The 19,100-nt window shown below is 46.9% G+C and overlaps 1 protein-coding gene across 1 annotated transcript in view; it reads right to left on the bottom strand.

The window, feature by feature from the left end:
- Positions 1 to 2,178: 2,178 nt before the first annotated feature.
- Positions 2,179 to 19,100, bottom strand: part of Itgam (integrin subunit alpha M) — a 50,381-nt gene continuing 33,459 nt past the window's right edge. Inside the window, exons 15-30 of the mRNA XM_076553346.1 lie at positions 14,585 to 14,715; positions 14,333 to 14,496; positions 9,811 to 9,965; positions 9,587 to 9,718; positions 9,357 to 9,430; positions 9,001 to 9,142; positions 8,789 to 8,911; positions 8,156 to 8,235; positions 6,913 to 6,996; positions 6,580 to 6,655; positions 5,278 to 5,385; positions 5,048 to 5,131; positions 4,838 to 4,951; positions 4,654 to 4,755; positions 4,308 to 4,418; positions 2,179 to 3,418 (exon numbers count right to left, since the gene is read on the bottom strand). Coding sequence (XP_076409461.1) covers positions 3,344 to 3,418; positions 4,308 to 4,418; positions 4,654 to 4,755; positions 4,838 to 4,951; positions 5,048 to 5,131; positions 5,278 to 5,385; positions 6,580 to 6,655; positions 6,913 to 6,996; positions 8,156 to 8,235; positions 8,789 to 8,911; positions 9,001 to 9,142; positions 9,357 to 9,430; positions 9,587 to 9,718; positions 9,811 to 9,965; positions 14,333 to 14,496; positions 14,585 to 14,715 — 1,755 coding nt within the window. The 3' untranslated portion in view covers positions 2,179 to 3,343. The remainder of the gene's footprint in view (positions 3,419 to 4,307; positions 4,419 to 4,653; positions 4,756 to 4,837; positions 4,952 to 5,047; positions 5,132 to 5,277; positions 5,386 to 6,579; positions 6,656 to 6,912; positions 6,997 to 8,155; positions 8,236 to 8,788; positions 8,912 to 9,000; positions 9,143 to 9,356; positions 9,431 to 9,586; positions 9,719 to 9,810; positions 9,966 to 14,332; positions 14,497 to 14,584; positions 14,716 to 19,100) is intronic.

Genomic DNA, 19,100 nt, shown 5'->3' with positions numbered 1-19,100 from the left:
CAAGACTGTTTCCATCTCTTAGTACCTGGCAAGTCAACTAATGAAGACACACTCAAAGTATACACCAACCACAACTTTCTTTGCCTCCCTATCTCCCCAGGAAGAAGTAAGCCCCTCCCTTCCGACCACATCAGGAACAGGTGAAACAGGTACCCAGCCCATGACTTTCTTTTTGTATCTCAATGAACATTATAAAATTCATATTTTTCTGTTGCTGGAGAGCTTCTCTCCAGGTTCCACCAAGCCCCGCAGTCCCACAATCCACGTATAAAATAATCACTCAGACGCTTATATTACTTATAAACTGTATGACCATGGCAGACTTCTTGCTAACTGTTCTTATATCTTAAATTAATCCATTTCTATAAATCTATACCTTGCCACATGGCTTGTGGCTTACTGGCATCTTTACATGTTGCTTGTCCTGGCAGTGTCTGGTCATGTCTCTCCTCCTTCTTCCTGTTTCCCCAATTCTCCTCTCTTTTTGTCCCGCCTATACTTCCTGCCTGGTCACTGGCCATCAGTGTTTTATTTATATAGAGTGACATCCACAGCATTTTTCTTTTATACCAAAAAAAATTTCAGCCAATTTGGACAAGATGGCTTGCATTCACAGCTGCAACTACTTGGGAGGATGAGGCAGGAGCCATAAATGAAATTTAAACATTAATGAATAGGAAGTGGCAACCACTTACTTAGCCAGCGTAGTGTAAAATCAGAGAGGATGCTTTCGAGACTAAGGCTAAGGTCACTGCATTCACAAAGGTGCAGGAGATGGGAACTGGGGTTCCCCTTGAGGATGGAGAGCCATCTAGAAGTGGCCATCAAACTTTCCTGTGTGCGTTCTTGCTAGACAGTGCTGGCAATGCCTCAGCCATATCCCCACAGGTCTCTTAGGAGCTGTGCCCTTCCTTCAGGCTTCCAACTGGCAGCACCTCTAGTTCCAGCCACCAGATTCTACTCCACTCACATTCATTGCAGGCCAGAAGAGTCAAGGGGTTAACACTCTGTGTGTGTGTGTGTGTGTGTGTGTGTGTGTGTGTGTGTGTGTGTGTGTGTGCGTAACAATCCTTTTCTATACTTTGAATATGTATGACTCTCATTGGTTAATAAAAAGCTGACAGGCCAGTAGCTGGGCAGAAAGTTAGGCAAGAAAGCCAAACTGAGAATGCTGGGAAGGAGAAGGGTGGAGTCAGGAGATGCCAGCCACTGAGGAAGCAAGACATGTAGAACATGAGGGAACAAGCCACCAACCATGTGGCAAAGCATAGATAAGAAATATGAGTTCATTTAAATGTAAGAGCTTACTAGTAATAAGCCTGAGCTACCGGCTCATAATTTATAATTAATATAAGCCTCTGAGTGGTAATTTGGGAAGCAACTACCAAGTGTAATTGGGCATATGGGACAGAAAGCTCCACCTCCAGTTGTGTGTGTGTGTGTGTGTGTGTGTGTGTGTGTGTGTGTGTGTGTGTGTGTGTATTATATATCCTCAATTGATAACCATATGGAAAATGATGCATGCACAGCTCCTTCTGCCCCTGGATGATACTCAGGTGTGTGTTATTCACTGTCTCCCAGGAGAATCACAGGGCATGCCCATTGGTTGACATCTGCCTTCCATTCCCCAGGTAATTCCCTCCAGCTGGAGGTATTTTGTGGGATGCCTCTCTCACTTGAATTCTTCAGGGAGTGGTGCTGAGGATAAAGTCTAGGGCCTTGTGCATGATCAGCAAGTGCCCAACCACTAAGCTATAGTCCCATTTCTGTCCATTTATTTTGTTAAGAAAGGTCTTGGTAAGTTACTTGGGCTAGCCTTGAACTCACTCTGTAGCCCAGGCTAACTTTGAACCCACAATCTTGTTGCTGCTGCTTTTCTGAGTAGAAAGGATTGTTAAGTGTGCACCACCAAACTCATATTCCTCTCTAATTTTTTGTTTTGTTTTGTTTTGTTTTTCAAGACAGGGTTTCTCTGTGTAACAGCTCTGGCTGTCCTGGAACTCGCTTTGTAGACTAGGCTGGCCTCAAACTCACAGAAATCTGCCTGCCTCTGCCTCCCAAGTGCTGGGATTAAAGGCATATGCCACCACATCCCAGCTCCTCTAAAATTTTTATCTTGGGATCCCTTCAAATAGAAAGCAAATGTCTATAAATATATCAATAAATTACTCTTCTACATTTGTAAAAATTAGATATATACAATTTATTAATTCAGCATTGTTTGTAATAGCAAGAGGTTGGAGATGATATATCCAGAGGAAACGGATTAAATACATTACAATACAGTCATCCAGGGGAGCACTCCGCAGCTACAGCATTTTATATATTATAAAATTGTTTGAGCATATTAATAAAAAGACAAGATGCATAATAGTAAAAACTTATGTCACCAGCTGTTTAAAACTGTGTGTGTGAGTGTGAGTGTGTGTGTGTGTGTGTGAGTGTGAGTGTGAGTGTGTGCACACATACCTACAACCTTTCTGAAGTAGATGCCAACCATGAAGCTTTGAATGCCCCTAAGGAGGGAGTCTTTTCACCATACACTTTTGAGGTTGGTTTGTTTTGCTTTGCCTTGGCTTTCAGTGTTAAAAGATGAGCCCAAGGCCTTGCAAATACCAGACAAGTGCTCTGCCATGAGATGCACCCCAGCCTTTCACCACACATTCTTGAGTGTCTTTTGATTTTTTTGTACCGTGGACAGGTTAATCAATTAAAATATTTAAATTAATAATGAATGACTAAGTAGTGGCAGATTTCTCAGATTTCCTGGGAATGGAGTTATAGGTGGTTGTGTGGGGGCTGGGAATTGAACCCAGGTCTTCTGCAAGAGCAACCAGTGCTCTTAACCACTGAGCCATCTCTCCAGTCCTGGGAGACTTCTCATTCTTCGTCGGACATTTTTGTTGGGTCACCCATTCTCTATTCCATGTCCAGCTTCTCTTGTATTCTCGGTACCTAGACAAGTCTGCAGCTCATCCATGAAAGGAAATATTACTTCCTTCAGAGAAGACAGCCACAACTTTTCACTATGCTTACCCACAAGGGTCCTGTCACCTTGCCCAGAGAAGGGTCCATTAGTGTCTGCCCTCACACAGTAGGAAACCCAAGAAACTCCTTTCCCTCCAAGAGGATGCTTTCAAGGCATTGCTCACACACACACACACACACACACACACACACACACACACACACACACACACACACACACACACCAAGCCATTCCTGTATAAGACATCACTGCAACAGTCTTCTCGAGGACATATCTGTCCATCAGCCTCGGGACCTGGGTGTTGATCTGACCAGACCTGCCTGCTGGGGAGGTCACTCCATGGAGAAAGGGCCATTACTGCGGTGGGGGCGCTTCCTGGGGAGCAGCTTCACTCATCATGTCCTTGTATTGCCGCTTGAAGAAGCCCAGCTGTCAGGGTAAAGACAGAGGGTAAGGCCACCCGATCCACGGCTGCAGGTCAACATCAGACAGGACAGGAGAGAGACAGACAACAAAGAGTGACAGGGTGGAGAATAGACAGGACCTGGGGAGAGTCAGTCAGGGGAGAAACAGCATCCGTGCTGGGGCCAGGAAAGAGCTATGAGACACCAGGAGAATCCCTCCTTACATAGTGGTCACTGTAAGCCAGGGGCCATCCCAGTCGCTCTACAAAGTTCATTTTCTTTGTAACATGGCCGTTAATAGTATCGTTTTGCAACGGAAGAAACTGAGCTGTTGCGAGCCTCCGACTGGCCCAAAGTCATACAGCTAGCAGCAATACTGAGAGTCAACCCGATAATGGAGCTGCTGAGGAGGGGGGAGTATGGTGGTATTTTATTTGTGCTGAAATGTGATTTTATTTGTATGTTAATAAATAAAAGTGCCTGGGGGTCAGAGCTAATAGCAAGCCATTTATCAGAAGTCTGGCAGTGGTAGCGCACGCCCTTAATCCTGATCACATGACAGGCAGATCAAGGATACAGCCAGCATGGAGACACACACCTTTAATCTCAATACCAACCATAGAAGACCTGGAGGTCTTTATGGACAGGCAGTGATGAGGAGGTCATGTGGTTGGGTTTACAAACAATGAGAAGGCAGAACAGAAAGTCAATAAAAAGACAGACACACAGGAAGTAGGTCTCTTTCTCAGGGGAAGGACGACAGCGAAGGGTAAGACAGTGGTCTTGGTCTCAGCTCTCAGCTACTGCTCTGACCTCTTGGGCTTTTAACTCTGCATTTGGCTCTGTGTTTCTTATTTAATAAGACCATTACATCTACAGGGGAGGGGACAGGAAGAGACCAAATCAAGGAGTACCTTGTACAGGACAGCAGTGATAATGGCCAGGAGCACCAGCCCCCCAATGGAGCTGCCCACAATCAGTGGTACAGGGTTGTGAACTTCATACGGCTCCACTTTGGTCTCCATCTAGGGGAGGAAGAAGAGAAAGGAGATACAGCAGGGAAAATATACCCCAAACTTCTGGAGAGTTCCCTGAACTCAAGGGCTACCCCCTCCCTACAATCCACAGCACCAACTTCAGGCCTCACTTCTCTTCCCACCTGCTTCTCTCACCAAGATCGAGATGAGATCTACCTTCCAGCCTCCCGCTCCCTCCGGCATCCCCACCGCCACCCAACCCCACCAGGCCTGAGATGGGTACCTTGGACTTGACAAACATCTCCTGCCCTGGAAGAAGGGCAAACACAGAATCATTAAACAGGATCTCAGCGGTGCTCACAAGCAGGAGGTGGTCATGAGAAGTCTGTGGAGAGAGCAGAATGGGAGCCAGGCCTGGGCTCTGGACCATTAGAGCTATACCCAGAGAGCCTCAAAACACAGCATACCTTGATATACCAGTCAAATGACAGTTTGCCCTTGAGGGTGACATTGAACATTTCCTGAGTGTTGAAGGATGGGAGGTCACACTGGATTCTCTTACAGACTGCCACAGAGCAGTTCTAGACGAGAGGGCCAAAGAGACAGATTAAATAAGACTGGGACGGACCATGATGCCTGTGCATGTGGCCTCGAGATGGAGTCCACCACGTCCTTACCAGCACCGGGGTCTTCTCAAGTTCATCCCGGAACTGGGAGCGAGAGGGGGGTCTCTGCTCAGTGTGACAGGCACTTGAGAGATTCTGGGGAAAGACAGATACCAAGAAGAGGGAAATGAGGTCTCTGGTCCCACCCAGAAGGGCAACAGCCTGGGCCCAAGGGACAGTCGGAAAAGGCGGGAAACAGATCTTCGGAAAAACCTGGACTTTGGGGACCCAGCTGGACTCACCTGGGAGAAGATGACCTGGGGCTGATCCCATATGGTCACCTTGTTGAGCTGGACAGGGATCCAGAAGACCACACTGATGGGGGGGCTCCTCTGGCCCAGGTTGTTGAACTATGTCAGAAAGGAAGTGGTGAGGGCTGTAGCCTTGTGGCGCGGCTAGCCCTCAGCTAGCCAAGGCTAGCCCTCAGCATTGGCTCCTCACTTCCTGCAGCCCAGGATCACTGAATAAGGCCTCAGTGTCCTGCGCTTCAGGGAAATGGGAGCATGTAAACAGACAGCACACACACACTTGAGCCAGACTGGCCCGTCTTAAGTTCTAGCCCTGCCACTTGCCAGTTGTGAGAATTTAGACATAGTTCATGTCTCTCTGATTTAGTTTCTCCATCTGCAAACAAAGGACAGCAAGAGTGTTCAGGGTCCTGATAGAGGGTATGTGTGTGGGGGGGGGGGGGGTGCACATGTGTGCATCTGTGTGTGAGTGCATATGTGTGTGAGTGTGCTGTGGGATGGTCTGTATGTCAAATGTGTTGCTGATTGGTCAATAAATAAAACACTGATTGGCCAGTAGCCAGACAGGAAGTATAGGCAGGACTAACAGAGAGGAGAGAATTGAGAGAACAGGAAGGCAGAGGGAGTCACTGCCAGCTACCGCCATGACAAGCAGCATGTGAAGATGCTGGTAAGCCATGAGCCACATGGCAAGGTATAGATTTATGGAAATGGATTAATTTAAGCTATAAGAACAGTTAGCAAGAAGCCTGCCATGGCCATACAGTTTGTAAGCAATATAAGTCTCTGTGTTTACTTGGTTAGGTCTGAGTAGCTGTGGGACTGGCAGGTGACAGAGATTTGTCCTGACTGTGGGCAAGGCAGGAAAACTCTAGCTACATGAGTGCATATGTACATACGTGTGTGAGTGTGTATGCATGTGCATCTGTGTATGTATGTATATATGCATGTATGTGTGTGCATGTGCATCTATGTGTGAGTGCATGTATAGTATGTGTATGTGTGCAAGTTTGTGTGTGTGTGTGTATGTGTGTATATATGCATACATATTTGCATGTGCATGTGCATCTATGTGTGAGTGCATATATAGTATGTGTATGTGTGCAAGTTTGTGTGTGTGTGTGTGTGTGTGTGTGTGTGTGTGTGTGCATATATTGGGGTGTGGAGCAAACTTAGACCTGTGCCTGACACACAGGAAGCACAGTATTCATGATTCCTACAACTGCTTCCTGCCTTCTCTTCACATCAGTTTCCCTCCCAGCATCCCTCAGGACCCAGGCTTCTCCTGCTCCTCACCTGGTACTGATGTTGTATGACCTGACTGGTCATCTCTGAAGCCGTGAAGTTGAGATATTTGGTAGAACTCTCATCACTAAAAGAAAAAGGAGTAGCCAGTGGGTTACAGAACATGAAGGTGTCCTGCTTGAACTTAACACACAGAGAATAGGGAGGTGACAATGTAGCCCTGGGGGTCAATGTCTGTCAGACACTGTGTGGGTTTGGGCACACACACACATCACTCCTCCATGCAGGCACATGTGCATACACACAACACAAGGCAGCTCATGAACACAAGCACAAAGCTGGCTGTGTGCAGCCTGACGGATGGGGGGAGAGCAGGAGAGTCACCTGGTGACCACCACGTAGATGGCATACTTCACAGGCAGTTCCAGCTGAAACTCCGTTTTGTGGGTCCTGGACATGTTGTTCTCACTAAAAGGAAAGCAGGTCCTTAGCCAGCTCTAAGAACTGAGAATGAGCCTTTCCATCTCCCCTTCCCTCACTCTCTGATCCATCTGTCTCCATGTCTATTATCCCCACATCCTTAGCCCCACACTTCTCTCCACCTCTGCTTTGCCAGGCCCTGCTTAGTCCAGCAGCTACAGCAGCCTTCCGGCTGCTCCCTTCCCCAGGCCTCGCCTCACCCTCCTGGAGAGTGACCTTTCTAATATGCAAGTAAACACAACCATGTTTCTCCTACAGTCTAAACTGAGAACTCCCCGACAGCACCCCTCAGCCATCCAGTGCCACAGCCGTACCCCATTCCACCAACTCTCTACGTCCTGCACCATACGCTGAAGCTATTCTTTTCCTTTTCCTTTTTCCACAGTGTGTGTGTGTGTGTGTGTGTGTGTGCATGTGGGGGGGGGGTGTACACACCACCGTGCACACTTGGAGGTCAGAAAACAACTGACGGGAACTGGCTCGCTCCTTCGCCCTGTGGCTTCCAGAGACTGAACCTGGGCTGTCAGGCTCTGGCGGGCTCACCAGGTGTGCCCCTCAGCAGTCTCTGTTTGTATTCGTCGTAGGTGGTGGGTGGGGTCATACACACCACAGCACATTACAGGGCAGAGGACAGTCCGTAGAGTCCGCCCTCTCCTTCCAGCTTTATAGAGGTTGCGGAGGTGGAACACAGGTCATCAGGCTTCACTGACTGACCCATCTCACGGGCCCTGCGTAAGCTCTTCGGGAGCATGCCCAGACACCTCCAAGGCCCAGGTTTGGCCTGGCGCATGCTTCCTTCTACCTTGATGCCTTTGCTTGGCTTACTCGCAACCTGGATATGTTTTCTTCTGGAACCTTCTCAGAACACTGGGCGCCCCCGCCACGACTACCACCTGATCGTTTACTTTATACTATGCTGTAATCACCTTGCCTATCTGTGCCACTGAACATCCGTGAGGACAGCAACTACCACTGTCTTATCTGCCACTGTCCCCCCAACACTTGAGACATTGCCGGGCATGGGTGGGTGCTCAGTGTTTGTTACATGAATGGGTCATCAAAACAGAGAACCGGTAGAGAGAAGAAAATGATTCCTCCTGGCTGGGCCTCAGAAGGAAGGGTGACCGTGGAATGTGGGAACAGGTACCTGGTCACATTGACCTTGAGGAGCAGTTTGTTCCCCAGGGGAGCATCAGAGTCCACATCAAATGTGATAGTCAGGGTGACCTAGAGTTGGAGAACCGAGGCAGTGATTTAAAATAGTGAAGATCTCAAAAACCAAAAAAAAAAAAAAAAAAGGAAAGAAAAAACAGCACAATTGTTCACTAACCACTAAAGGGATTAAACCAAAACATGATTTGCCCACATAATAAAATAATGTTCAGAAATAAAAAGACAAGAACTGACAGGCAAGTGATCCTTGAAAATGTGATGCTCATTGAAAGAAGCCAATCACAGAGGACCATGCTGTCCGCGTCTATGGATGGGAGACATCAGGAGAGGCGAATCCTCAGAGACGGTCGATTAGGAGCCCCCAGGGGCTCTTAGCAAGGTCTCAGATTGATCGGAGTGAGAGATGCAAAACTCTGAGGATACTCAAAAGCCCCTGAAGTGTCCACAACGGCTGAGTTTATGGGATGTTTTTAGGCCTCAGTAAAGCTCGTTTGTAGAAAGGGGCCACCTCTTTCTCAGGACAGAGAAGCGTGATAGGAGGAAGAGGGCCCCCTAAAACACTAGCACACAGCTGCTGCACAGGAGGCCAGCAGGGGCTGGGGCTCACCTCGGAGTTAGCAGGGAAGATGGGGTGGTTTATGCTCCAGGTGGTACTCTTCAGAGCCCGGTATCCTTCAGTGGAAGAGATGGGCTCAGAGTTCACCCGCCAAGACTTCTGGGTAAGCGGATTCTGGAACCAAGACAGGCAAATGTACTGTCAACTGCCAGCCATAGCGGGTGAGGGAAGCAGAGCCCAGATACTGAAGAGGAGTTGGCGACCTTGTTCACTGACACCTTCCGGTAAGACAAGCCAGATGGGTAGTAGATGGTAGCCCGGGTCCCGTAGGAGTCTTCACCGTCATTTCTCACAGTCACACTCACGTTGAAGTCCCGAGGGTCTCCCACCACCAGGGTGTCCTGGCTGTGACAATAACAAGACCATGAGGCATCCAGGGCATCCCTGCAGCAAGTCTGCTTTGATAGGAAAGGCTGCAGGTCCTTAAACAGGAACGTGACCAGAGCAGGCACTAGGATCCTTGTAGCACACATATATCTCCGAGGAAGGCTGAGCTCCCTCGGAGACCAGGAACACATTGGTTCAGGTTTGAGCGAAGCAATCACAGAAAGAAACTCACCCCATGAAACTCATGGTGATGCCGAGATCATCCTGGCAAATGCCGTCATTACCACAATTCTTCTCAAAGGGAAGCTGGGGACGGAATGTGACCCAAAGGAAAGGAATGGGAAAGATTCAGTGGAGCAATAAGATACAATGTTTAAATGAAATTCCATAAAATAAAAGTGCTTCAGCAAGCTCCTTCTGTTCTAGTCTCTGCTCCCGCAAGGCCCCAACTCCAGGTCTCACCATAGCTGTGAAGAACCTCTGAGCATCTACAGCCAGAACTGGCCGGAGGTCCCTAGAGGTGCGCAAGGGCTCCCCCATCAGCGTATAGTTGAGGCGCAGGAAGATGGGATTCGCTGACTCCTCCACGCAGTTCTAAGAGAGAGTGGGAATTGGGGGATCTGTCTTCTTCAGCTGCCCAAGGCCACCCCATCCTCAGCCGGGAGTTCTACCATTTCCCTGCTCACCGGTAACTGCAGCTTCAGGGTTTCACATTTCTGTGTCAATCCAAAGACCCGGGTGCTCCTGCGTGTGTTGTTCTTGGTCTCCTCAAAGATGGCACGGACAAGTGTGCTGCCAGGGTCTAAAGCCAGGTCGTAAGTGACAGTGCTCTGGATATCTCCTGAAAGGGGAGGGGTTAGTGGTGAGAAAGCAGGCAGGGGTCTGTGACCGCAGCTCGGCTCCCAGATGTGTGATGATCCACAGAGCATATGGCCTCTCTGGGGCTCAATTCATGACTTTCAAAGTTAGAATAGTAATTAATAATGCCTCTCAAATGGTGACAAAGGAGAAATGAGGACCGCCCACCAAGCAAGTCCTCCAAAAGTGGGGACTAGGGGTGGGAATTTCGCCCACCGGTAGAGCGAGCTTGCCTAGCAAATGCAAGGCCCTGGGTAAGCTCCAGAAAAGAAGAAGAAAGAAGAGGAGGAGGAGGAGGAGGAGGAGGAGGAGGAGGAGGAGGAGGAGGAGGAGGAGGAGAAGAAGAAGAAGAAGAAGAAGAAGAAGAAGAAGAAGAAGAAGAAGAAGAAGAAGAAGAAGAAGAAGAAGAAGAAGAAGAAGAAAAGAAAAAAGATAATGTGGTGCAATGCCAAGCGGCAGTGGTCTTGCACACCTTTAATCCCAGCAGTTGAGAGGCAAAGGCAAGCAGATCTCTGTGAGTTCGAGGCCAGCATGGTCTAGTCTGGAGTTCCAGGACAACCAGAACTGTAACACAGAGAAACCCTGTCTTGGGGTGGGGGGTGAGGGTGGAGAGGTGGCTACTCTGTAAGGTATTAGAAAGCTACTTATGTTTCTTTCCAAGTTGTTTGGTTTGGTTTGGTTTGTCCTTGTTATTTGCTAGTTTGTCTCTGATACACTCACCTAGGCATTCACAGCTTAGGAGTGAATGACTGGAGAAGAATTTCTAAGTAGAGTTCATTCCTTCTCCCTATTATTTCCTGATCTCCAAAATGTTTCTATTTCTAGCCAAGCTAGCTCTTCTTCCTCTTCCTGTTTCTCTCTGGGTCAGTCATTGCTATTCTCCCGCCAAAGCACAACCCTACTCTTTTAAAACCGGGACAGGGAAGAAATCAGGCCATTGGCAACAAAAGAACATGTTTAACTTCATCAGTTCAGTCTCCCAAGTCAGTTCTCTCTCATTTGGAAATGAATCTGTCTGAAAATGGAGGAAACTGGAAACTACTGTACTAAGTGAGTTAGTGCAGACTCAGAGACCAACTGTGGGTCCTAGCTTCTGATTTCTAACAGGATCTCATTTCTGACGGGAGGGTGTGTGTGGAGAGGACAGAACAGAGGGCACCATGAGAAGAGAGAGGAGGCGTTAAGGGAGAGGAGGATGAGGGTAATGGAACCCATGGGATGTGAAAGGACAGGAAGAATACTGGAGGGCGGAAGGGTTTACGTGGGATTAGAAATGGAGATAGGGAGGCAACCGAAAATAAGTATGTATGAAAATGCTATAAAAGAAGGTTAATATCGTAAGCTAATTAATTAAAAACTATGTTGGTCCTATATTGACATTCTTGATCCATTTGATGTTGAGTTTAGTGCAGGATCAGAAATAAGGATCCATTTCCATCCTTCTGCATGCAGCAGTCTGGTTGATCAGCACCATTTGTTGTAGATGCTAGCTTTGCTGGTGATGTGCATTGTTGGCCTCTTTGTTAAAAAATAGAATAAGGGTTGGGGATTTAGCTCAGTGGTAGAGCACTTACCTAGCAAGTGCAAGGCCCTGGGTTCGATCCTCAGCTCAAAAAATAAAATAAAAATAAAAAACAAAATAAAATCACATGACTGTGCAAATGTGGATTTATGTGCATGTGCTCAATTCTCCTCCAGTGAACAGTGTGTCTGTTTTATGCCAGTACCATGCGTTTTTATTCTTGTGGATCTGGAGCATGGTTTGGATCTGGACTGGCGATGACCACAGGGAAACTGGTCTTTCAGTGACAATCAGGCAGTTGGTAAATGAACTCACAGTGATTGTGATAAGATGCACAAGATTCGCACAAACGGGGGCCAGACAAAATGCCAGCATGGAGCAGGAAACAAAAGGAAGTCCCACTCCTGGCTGAGGAACAACCGGCAATTGATGGCAGAGGGAAAGTCAGTTTTCTTTGGGGGTGCGACCCCTAGGAGGTCAACCAACCTGGGGATGCCCATTTCCCAAGAGTACTTGGGCAACACAAATTGGACTCAATGGATTTTTTTTAAAAGGACACAAAGTTGAGTGGATAAGGAGATAGGGGTGTCCCTGGAAGAAGCTGGGGGAGAAGGGTGAATATGATCAAAATACATTGCATGAAATTCTCAAAAAAAATAATTAAAATATTACTTTAATTAAAAAATAATTATATTGGACATCTATATCATTTGCCCCCAGGGCCAAGGAAACTTCAGGAGAGGAGAGGTGGGAAGAATGTAAGAGCTGAAGTGCAGGGGAGTAGTGTGAAGCAGTCTTCTGGATACGGCAGGGCCACTGCAACCATGAGCATCAGATTCAGTGGGTCACAAAAAAATAAAAATGATATGAACGTAGCCCAGGGACTAGGTGGGAAAATAAGGAGTTCAGGGGGCAAGTAAGAGTGATGCAGGTGAATCTAACCAAAATCCACTGTATACACATGTGAAATTGTAAAAGGAAAAGACCACACTGAACACGCAGATGAAGTCAGGAGGTAAAGAAATAATTGAGACAAACACTAGACAGCAAAAGGCACATCTTACTCAGATCCTGCTGTAAGAAGGAAGAACAGCTCACATTTGGGGGACAAAAAGTTGATTTTTTTAATAAATTGCTTTATATTAGCAAGTATTTATTGTGCATTAGAGTCGATAATGATGTTATGGCTTCAAAAGAAAACGTTCCTACTTCAATGTCCATAGGCTGAGGGAGTAAAATGGTATGATTTTTGTGTTTGTCTTAACAGTCTTGGGATGGACTGGCAAGATGGCTCGGTTGGTAAAGGTGTCTGCTACCAACCCTCACATGTAAATGTGTGAATAAATAAATCCAAGTTATATTTTAAAACTTTCCAAGTCATTTAAGCCAGATGTGGTGGCGCACACCCTTATTCCCAGTACGGGGGAGGCAGAGGCCGGGGGGGGGGGGGGGGTGTCTCTGTGAGATCCAAACCAGCATGTTCTACATAGCAAAAACAAAACAAACAAAAAGTGCTTTAAGAGGCCAGGGAGGTGGCTTGGGGGTTATGAGCACAGCTGCTCTATCCGAGGACTGGGGTTCTGCCCCCAGCATCCATGTCAAGCAGCTCACAACTGCCTGCAAACTCCAAGCTCCAGGGATCCAACACCCTCTTCTGGACCGAGGGTACCCACATCCCTGTGCACATATCTACACAGAGACACATACATAATGGAAGAGACATACACAAAATTAATTAAAAATATAATAAATCTTTCTTTAAAGTAGTTTTTTAAAGATTCCTTGGCAAAGAAAAGAAAAATAAAAAGAACAGAATGAAGTGTGTTTGGAAAAGCTGTAAAACTTGTATGTTGATCTCTAGGGGGTTTTGTTTGTTTGTTTGTTTGTTTGTTTGTTTGTTTGTTTGTTTGTTTGTTTTCTATACAGGGCTTCTCTGTGTAGCTTTGCGCCTTTCCTGAAACAAACTCTGTAGCCCAGGCTGGCCTCGAATCACAGAGATTTGCCTGCCTCTGCCTCCCAAGTGCTGGGACTAAAGGCGTGTGCCACCACCGCCCAGCGCTTGATCTCGTTTTGTATGTTTAAAATAGTCATTTAATTTTGGGACACACTGAGACCTCTCTCTCTCTCTCTCTCTCTCACACACACACACACACACACACACACACACACACACAAATGGACGTAGACAATAATAAAAATGTTAAGTTGGAGATGTCGCTCAGTTGTAAAGTGCTTGCCTAGCATACACAGAGTTCTGAGTTCAGTCCCCAGCACAACATAAAACTGGCTGAGGTAGTATATATACTCCACAGTCCCAGCACTTGGGAGGTAGAGGTCATCTTCCTAGGCATATAACGAAGGTCAGCTGCGACTACATGAAACTTTGCCTTGAAAAAAATAATTTACTATCTTTATCATTGAGTTAAGTAAGAACACGGAGTTTCAGGTGGATACATAGAGTACGACAATCTATATAAATTTTAAACATTCAAAATAGACACGGTGAAAACACAAACGTATGAAAGATATTCTCACACTTTTAAAAAAAAGAGAAAGAAAGACTAAAAGAAGGAAAGAAACAAACAAACAAGCAAAGCACAGTTTGCTCCCAGACACGGGGGTCCTGGGCTCTCTGCGCAGCGGACACAATGCAGAAAGAAGTGCCACCCAGTCACCTCTCTGGTAAGGCTTGGTGGGCTTCCCCACTCATTCTAGCCAGGCTTTCGAAGGCGGTCAGCACCAGCCAGAACTTTCTTCTGCTGGAAGACTGGGCAGACCGAGATGAGACACTGGCACGGAAATCCGGAAGTTCACCCAGCACCTCTCACCTTCTTGAAGCCGATCCTTGGTGACCTTGCGCACGCGGAGGCAGACTCTGACCTCCCCGGCATCCCTGTTTCCCGGCACTTGGTTTTGACATTCAAACACACTCCTTGACAGGATCTTGGGAGTGAATTCCAGGATTGCCTCAAGTCTTATCACAGGCTGGGCTCTAGAGGGATACCAGAGAGCCATTAGGAACCGCCAGACGGCAGAGGTTTTCCAAAGGGGAAGAGCTGGTGTGACCTGAGGGTTCTCACCTGAGCAGCAGGAGGGACCCCTGCGCCCCAACAGCCAGGTCTGTCAGGCCGTCCATTGTGAGGTCCTTGCCCCCACTCAGAGACTGACCGAAGTACTGGAGTCTGGGGGAGAAGCGGGCGCCGGTGATCCGCTGAAGGCAAGAAAGAACGCCAGGAAAGGTGTGATTCAGTCGCCCAAGGCAGAGAGACTCTCTTCTTTACCACCCATACTTTCCAAGGAATTCAGATGACTTAGAACTTATTAAGGAACTGTTTAAGTCACGATCTCCAAACAGTACCCAAAGTTTTCCTGGATTAATCTGAGTTTCCTAAAGAAAGCTAAAAGTTTTACAGGAAAGAAATTTTTAAAAAATACACTATTTCGCCCATCCGGATCTTATTTATATGGTCAGGAAAATACAAACATTGAATATTGATCTAACCAAAGCTATCACTTTTATGACATTTATCTTCCTTGAGGCAGGGGGATTCCCACACCAACAGTGCTCATGTTGAAGGTCAGAGGTCAGCTTTTCAGGAATCAGTTCTCTCCTTCCACCATGTGGGTCCCAGGAGCAAACTCAGGTCATCAGGTTTGGTAGCAAAGGCCTTTACCTGTTGAGCCCTCTCGCCAGCCCCCAAATTCTCAAATGAAAACAAGAAGTAGGTGGGGCAGCAGAGGAGAAAGAAGGAGCTGGCAGTTCGCATGTCACACCCTCACCAGGGGGAAGCCAGTGTTAAACAGAATCCGCAGCGTGGGCCAGCAAGGCTCTCAGCAGGGAAAGGCACTTGCCCTGCAAGCCTTTTGGCCTGTGTTTGATCCTGTGACCCACTGTGGGAGCCAAGAACTACTCCTGAAAGCTTTCCTCCCACCTCCAAGTGCGCCTGCCCTCACAAACGTGTCACACTCACAGAACAGGAGTAAATAAAACTGTGGAACACTGGAGCTGGGAGGCTTCCCTTCCCCGATGCCTTCCCCAGCATCTCTGATGTTTACCCTAGGATGGTGAGCACTGTGAGTCCGCAGAAAGCTCACTGGGTTCTCACTCACAATGACCGAATGCTTTTCATACACTTGCACACATGTTGGACTTCTTTTGAAAGAATGTGTGTTCTGACATGTGCCCATGGTTTGTGTCAGACAGATGTGCATTGGAATATTACCCTGCCACCTAAAGAACGGAGTCCTGTCTGCTGTGGCAGGGGAGGAAATCAGGCTAAGTCGAATGAGCCAGGCACAGAGAGACTAATCCTGCCTATAGTTATTTATTTATTTACAGAAAGAACGGGACTGGAGAGGTGGCTCAGCAGTGAAGAGCACTCGCTGCTCTTCCAGAGGACCCAGGTTCAATTCCCAGCATCCACATGGCAGCTCACAACTGTCTGTAACTCCAGTTCCAGGGGACCTGACATCCTCACACAGACATGCATGTAAGTAAAACACCAATGCACATAAAAACAAATAAATCTTTAAAAAAAAAAAAAAGTAAAAGAACAGAGTAGAGCTGTGACCACTAATACTGAAATGGGAGGGAATGATGGCAGGTAGAGGGTGGGTAACGGGAACTACACAGTCAATCAAGGTGGTTTGTTCCTCAGTAATGCAGCTACAGTTACAACAAAACCGTGATAAATTTCCAAATAATTCCAAGAGTCTGACGTTTCCCAGTACAGAAGCTGTGAATATTTCATTTATGGTGAGGGTAATGCCAGCCACCTGAGCCAATCATCACACATGCCATGACTTATGAGCACACACAAATACTGTGTGCAAATTAACTCTTTCTATTTTTTTTTTTACTTAAAATTTGGAAAAACAATCCTGTCATTTGAAGAATACGGTGAGTGACTGAGGAGCTAAAAGTGACATTCTTAAGAGAGAGGATAGAAATCATAGGGGAAATGAGATTTTTGTCTTTTATTATTATTATTATTATTATTATTATTATTATTATTACGTTTGTTTATGGGGAGGTAGCGCATGTGCAAGCCCCAAGGTGTGTGTGGAGGTCAGAGGTCAGCTTGAGCGCTCTCTTCTCCCACCCTGTGGGTCCTGAGAAAGAAATTTAGGTCAACAGACTTGGAAGCAAGTGCCTTTACCACTAAGCCATCTTTTTCTTGATGAGGCTTTTAGAACTATTTTGACTCTTCAAACTACATATAAGATTAATAACGAAGAAAACAAACTGTTCTTGAAGACTTTAAGTCATTTTTTTTTTCAGAGCTGAGGACCGAACCCAGGGCCTTGTGCTTGCTAGGCAAGCGCTCTACCACTGAGCTAAATCCCCAAGCCCTGTTTTTGAAGACTTTAAGTCCTTTTTGTCAGATACTTAATTCAAGGAACTGCACATTTAAAATGGTTAAGACGGTAAAATTTAGGCCACGTGTATTTTACCATATTTAAAAGGATCCCACCGGAGCTAAGGCTGCAACTTAGATGTGGCATGTACTTACCACACCCAAGCACCACAAAGAGAAAACGGACTTCCACCACCTCACAGGAAGATAAGGAAGTGTAACCTGCTGGGAATGTCTGACACTCTCCATTTTATTACACCTGCTTATCTAGTCTTGTGAGCATGCGTGCCACAGCGTGTGTGCCAAGGTGAAGGACAACTTGAAGGAGTCAGTTCTCCCCGGCCGCCACCGTGGGTTCTGGGGACTGAACTCAGGCTGTCAGGCTTGGTGGTAACCACTTTTCCCTGCAGAGCCGAAATGCCAGTCCAGTGATTGATATCTCAGCCTAGCTGTGCTTGCTCATGCATAAAAATCCATCATGAGATCTGTGTGTCAGGGAAGCACACACACACACACACACACACACACACACACACACACACACACACACGAGGCACATGCGCATACACATACACACATCTCTAAAAAGGCCAGGCATAGTGGATCACACCTTAATCCCAATATTCAGGAAGCAGAGGCAGGCGGATCTCTGTGAGTTTGAGGCCAGCCTGGTCTACAGAGTGAGTTCTAGGACTACACAGAGAAACCCTGTCTCGAAAGGAGGAGGGGGAGGGGGATGTGGCAGGAGAACTGTGCTAATAAAGCCACCTTGAAGTAGCTTTATTGGAGTCAGTGACTGGCTGACCAAAATTAGCCATAGAGATGTTGGAGGACCGAGGAAGTCAGAGAGAGAGCAACGGGAAGAAGGAGGGGCTTGAGGGAGGCTTCACAGGCTTTTGGATCAGGAAAACATGGAGAGTGGGGTCAGCTGAGTCCCTCTGCTGTTCCTTGGATTTATCAGATTTTTATCTCCATTTCTGACTCCCGAGTGTTATTAATACTAGAACAATTAAGGTAAACACTTCAGGAGGAGGAAAAGAAAAGGGGGTGTGTTTGCTGCCAGTGACCCAGCAAGCAGACACTGTAACAACGAGCCACGTTCTTAGTACCCCATGCACTGTTTTTCTGGGAGGATGTTCCCTTTGAAATGACCTACAATGTGCCAGGTTGGAGGTCCTGGCTTTATTAGCTGTTCCACTACTTATCACCTCTGCTTTCCATCATATGAGAAAAAATATAAACAACAACAACAACGAAAATAACACAATCCATTTTGTGTTTTCTTTAAATCACAAACTATGGGTAAACACACACGTGTGCACATATAAAGTACCCCGCCTTCAGTATTCACCAGGCACACAGCCCCCAAGAAGCTCCCCAGGCTCTGGACACACTGGTAGCACTTAGTAGGGTGAGGGGTGAGGGGCCAGGGGGCACATAGAACTGGAGAGATGGCTCTTCCAGAAGACCCACAGTAACTCTAACTCCAGGGGATCCGACGCCACCATCTGGCCCCCTCGGGTGTTAGGAAATATTCCTTTACACTGTGATTGGTTTAATAAAAAGCTGGACGCCCAATAGTTAAACAGGAGGTATAGGCGGGACTTCCGGAAAGAGGGAGCTCTGGGAAGAAGAAAGACAGAGTCACCAGCCGGACTCAGAATAACCAGGACGGGCAAATGCAGATGAGGTAACGAGCTCATGGAAGAACATAGATTAAAAATATGGATTCATTTAGCCGGGCGGTGGTGGCGCACGCCTTTAATCCCAGCACTCGGGAGGCAGAGGCAGGCGGATCTCTGTGAGTTCAAGGCCAGCCTGGGCTACCAAGTGAGTTCCAGGAAAGGCGCAAAGCTACGCAGAGAAACCCTGTCTCGAAAAAAAAAAAACAAAAAAACATGGATTCATTTAAGTTATAAGAGCCAGTTAGGAACAAGCCTAAGCTAAGGCCGAGCTTTCATAATTAGTAATAAGTCTCCATGTCATTTTTTTGTGAGCTGGCGGCCCGAAAAGAAAAGTCCATTTACACTCAGGTCACTGGGCAGAGCGGTGCACAGATATACATGTAGACAAAACATCCACCTGCGTAAGATAAAAGACACGGTTTTTAAAAGAACACTTGAAGTTGGGAGGGAAAGGCGGCATGGGGGAGAGAAGAGGAGTTGGAGGGAAGGAACAGAGGTGGATTTGATCGAACACATTATGAATGCATGAAACTCCGAAATAAAATCAACTGTTA

Source organism: Peromyscus maniculatus, chromosome 1 (genome assembly GCF_049852395.1).
Source record: "Peromyscus maniculatus bairdii isolate BWxNUB_F1_BW_parent chromosome 1, HU_Pman_BW_mat_3.1, whole genome shotgun sequence".
Lineage (NCBI taxonomy): Eukaryota > Metazoa > Chordata > Mammalia > Rodentia > Cricetidae > Peromyscus > Peromyscus maniculatus.
The sequence above is the reverse complement of the archived record's forward strand: the minus strand, read 5'-3'. Positions and strand labels throughout refer to the sequence as shown.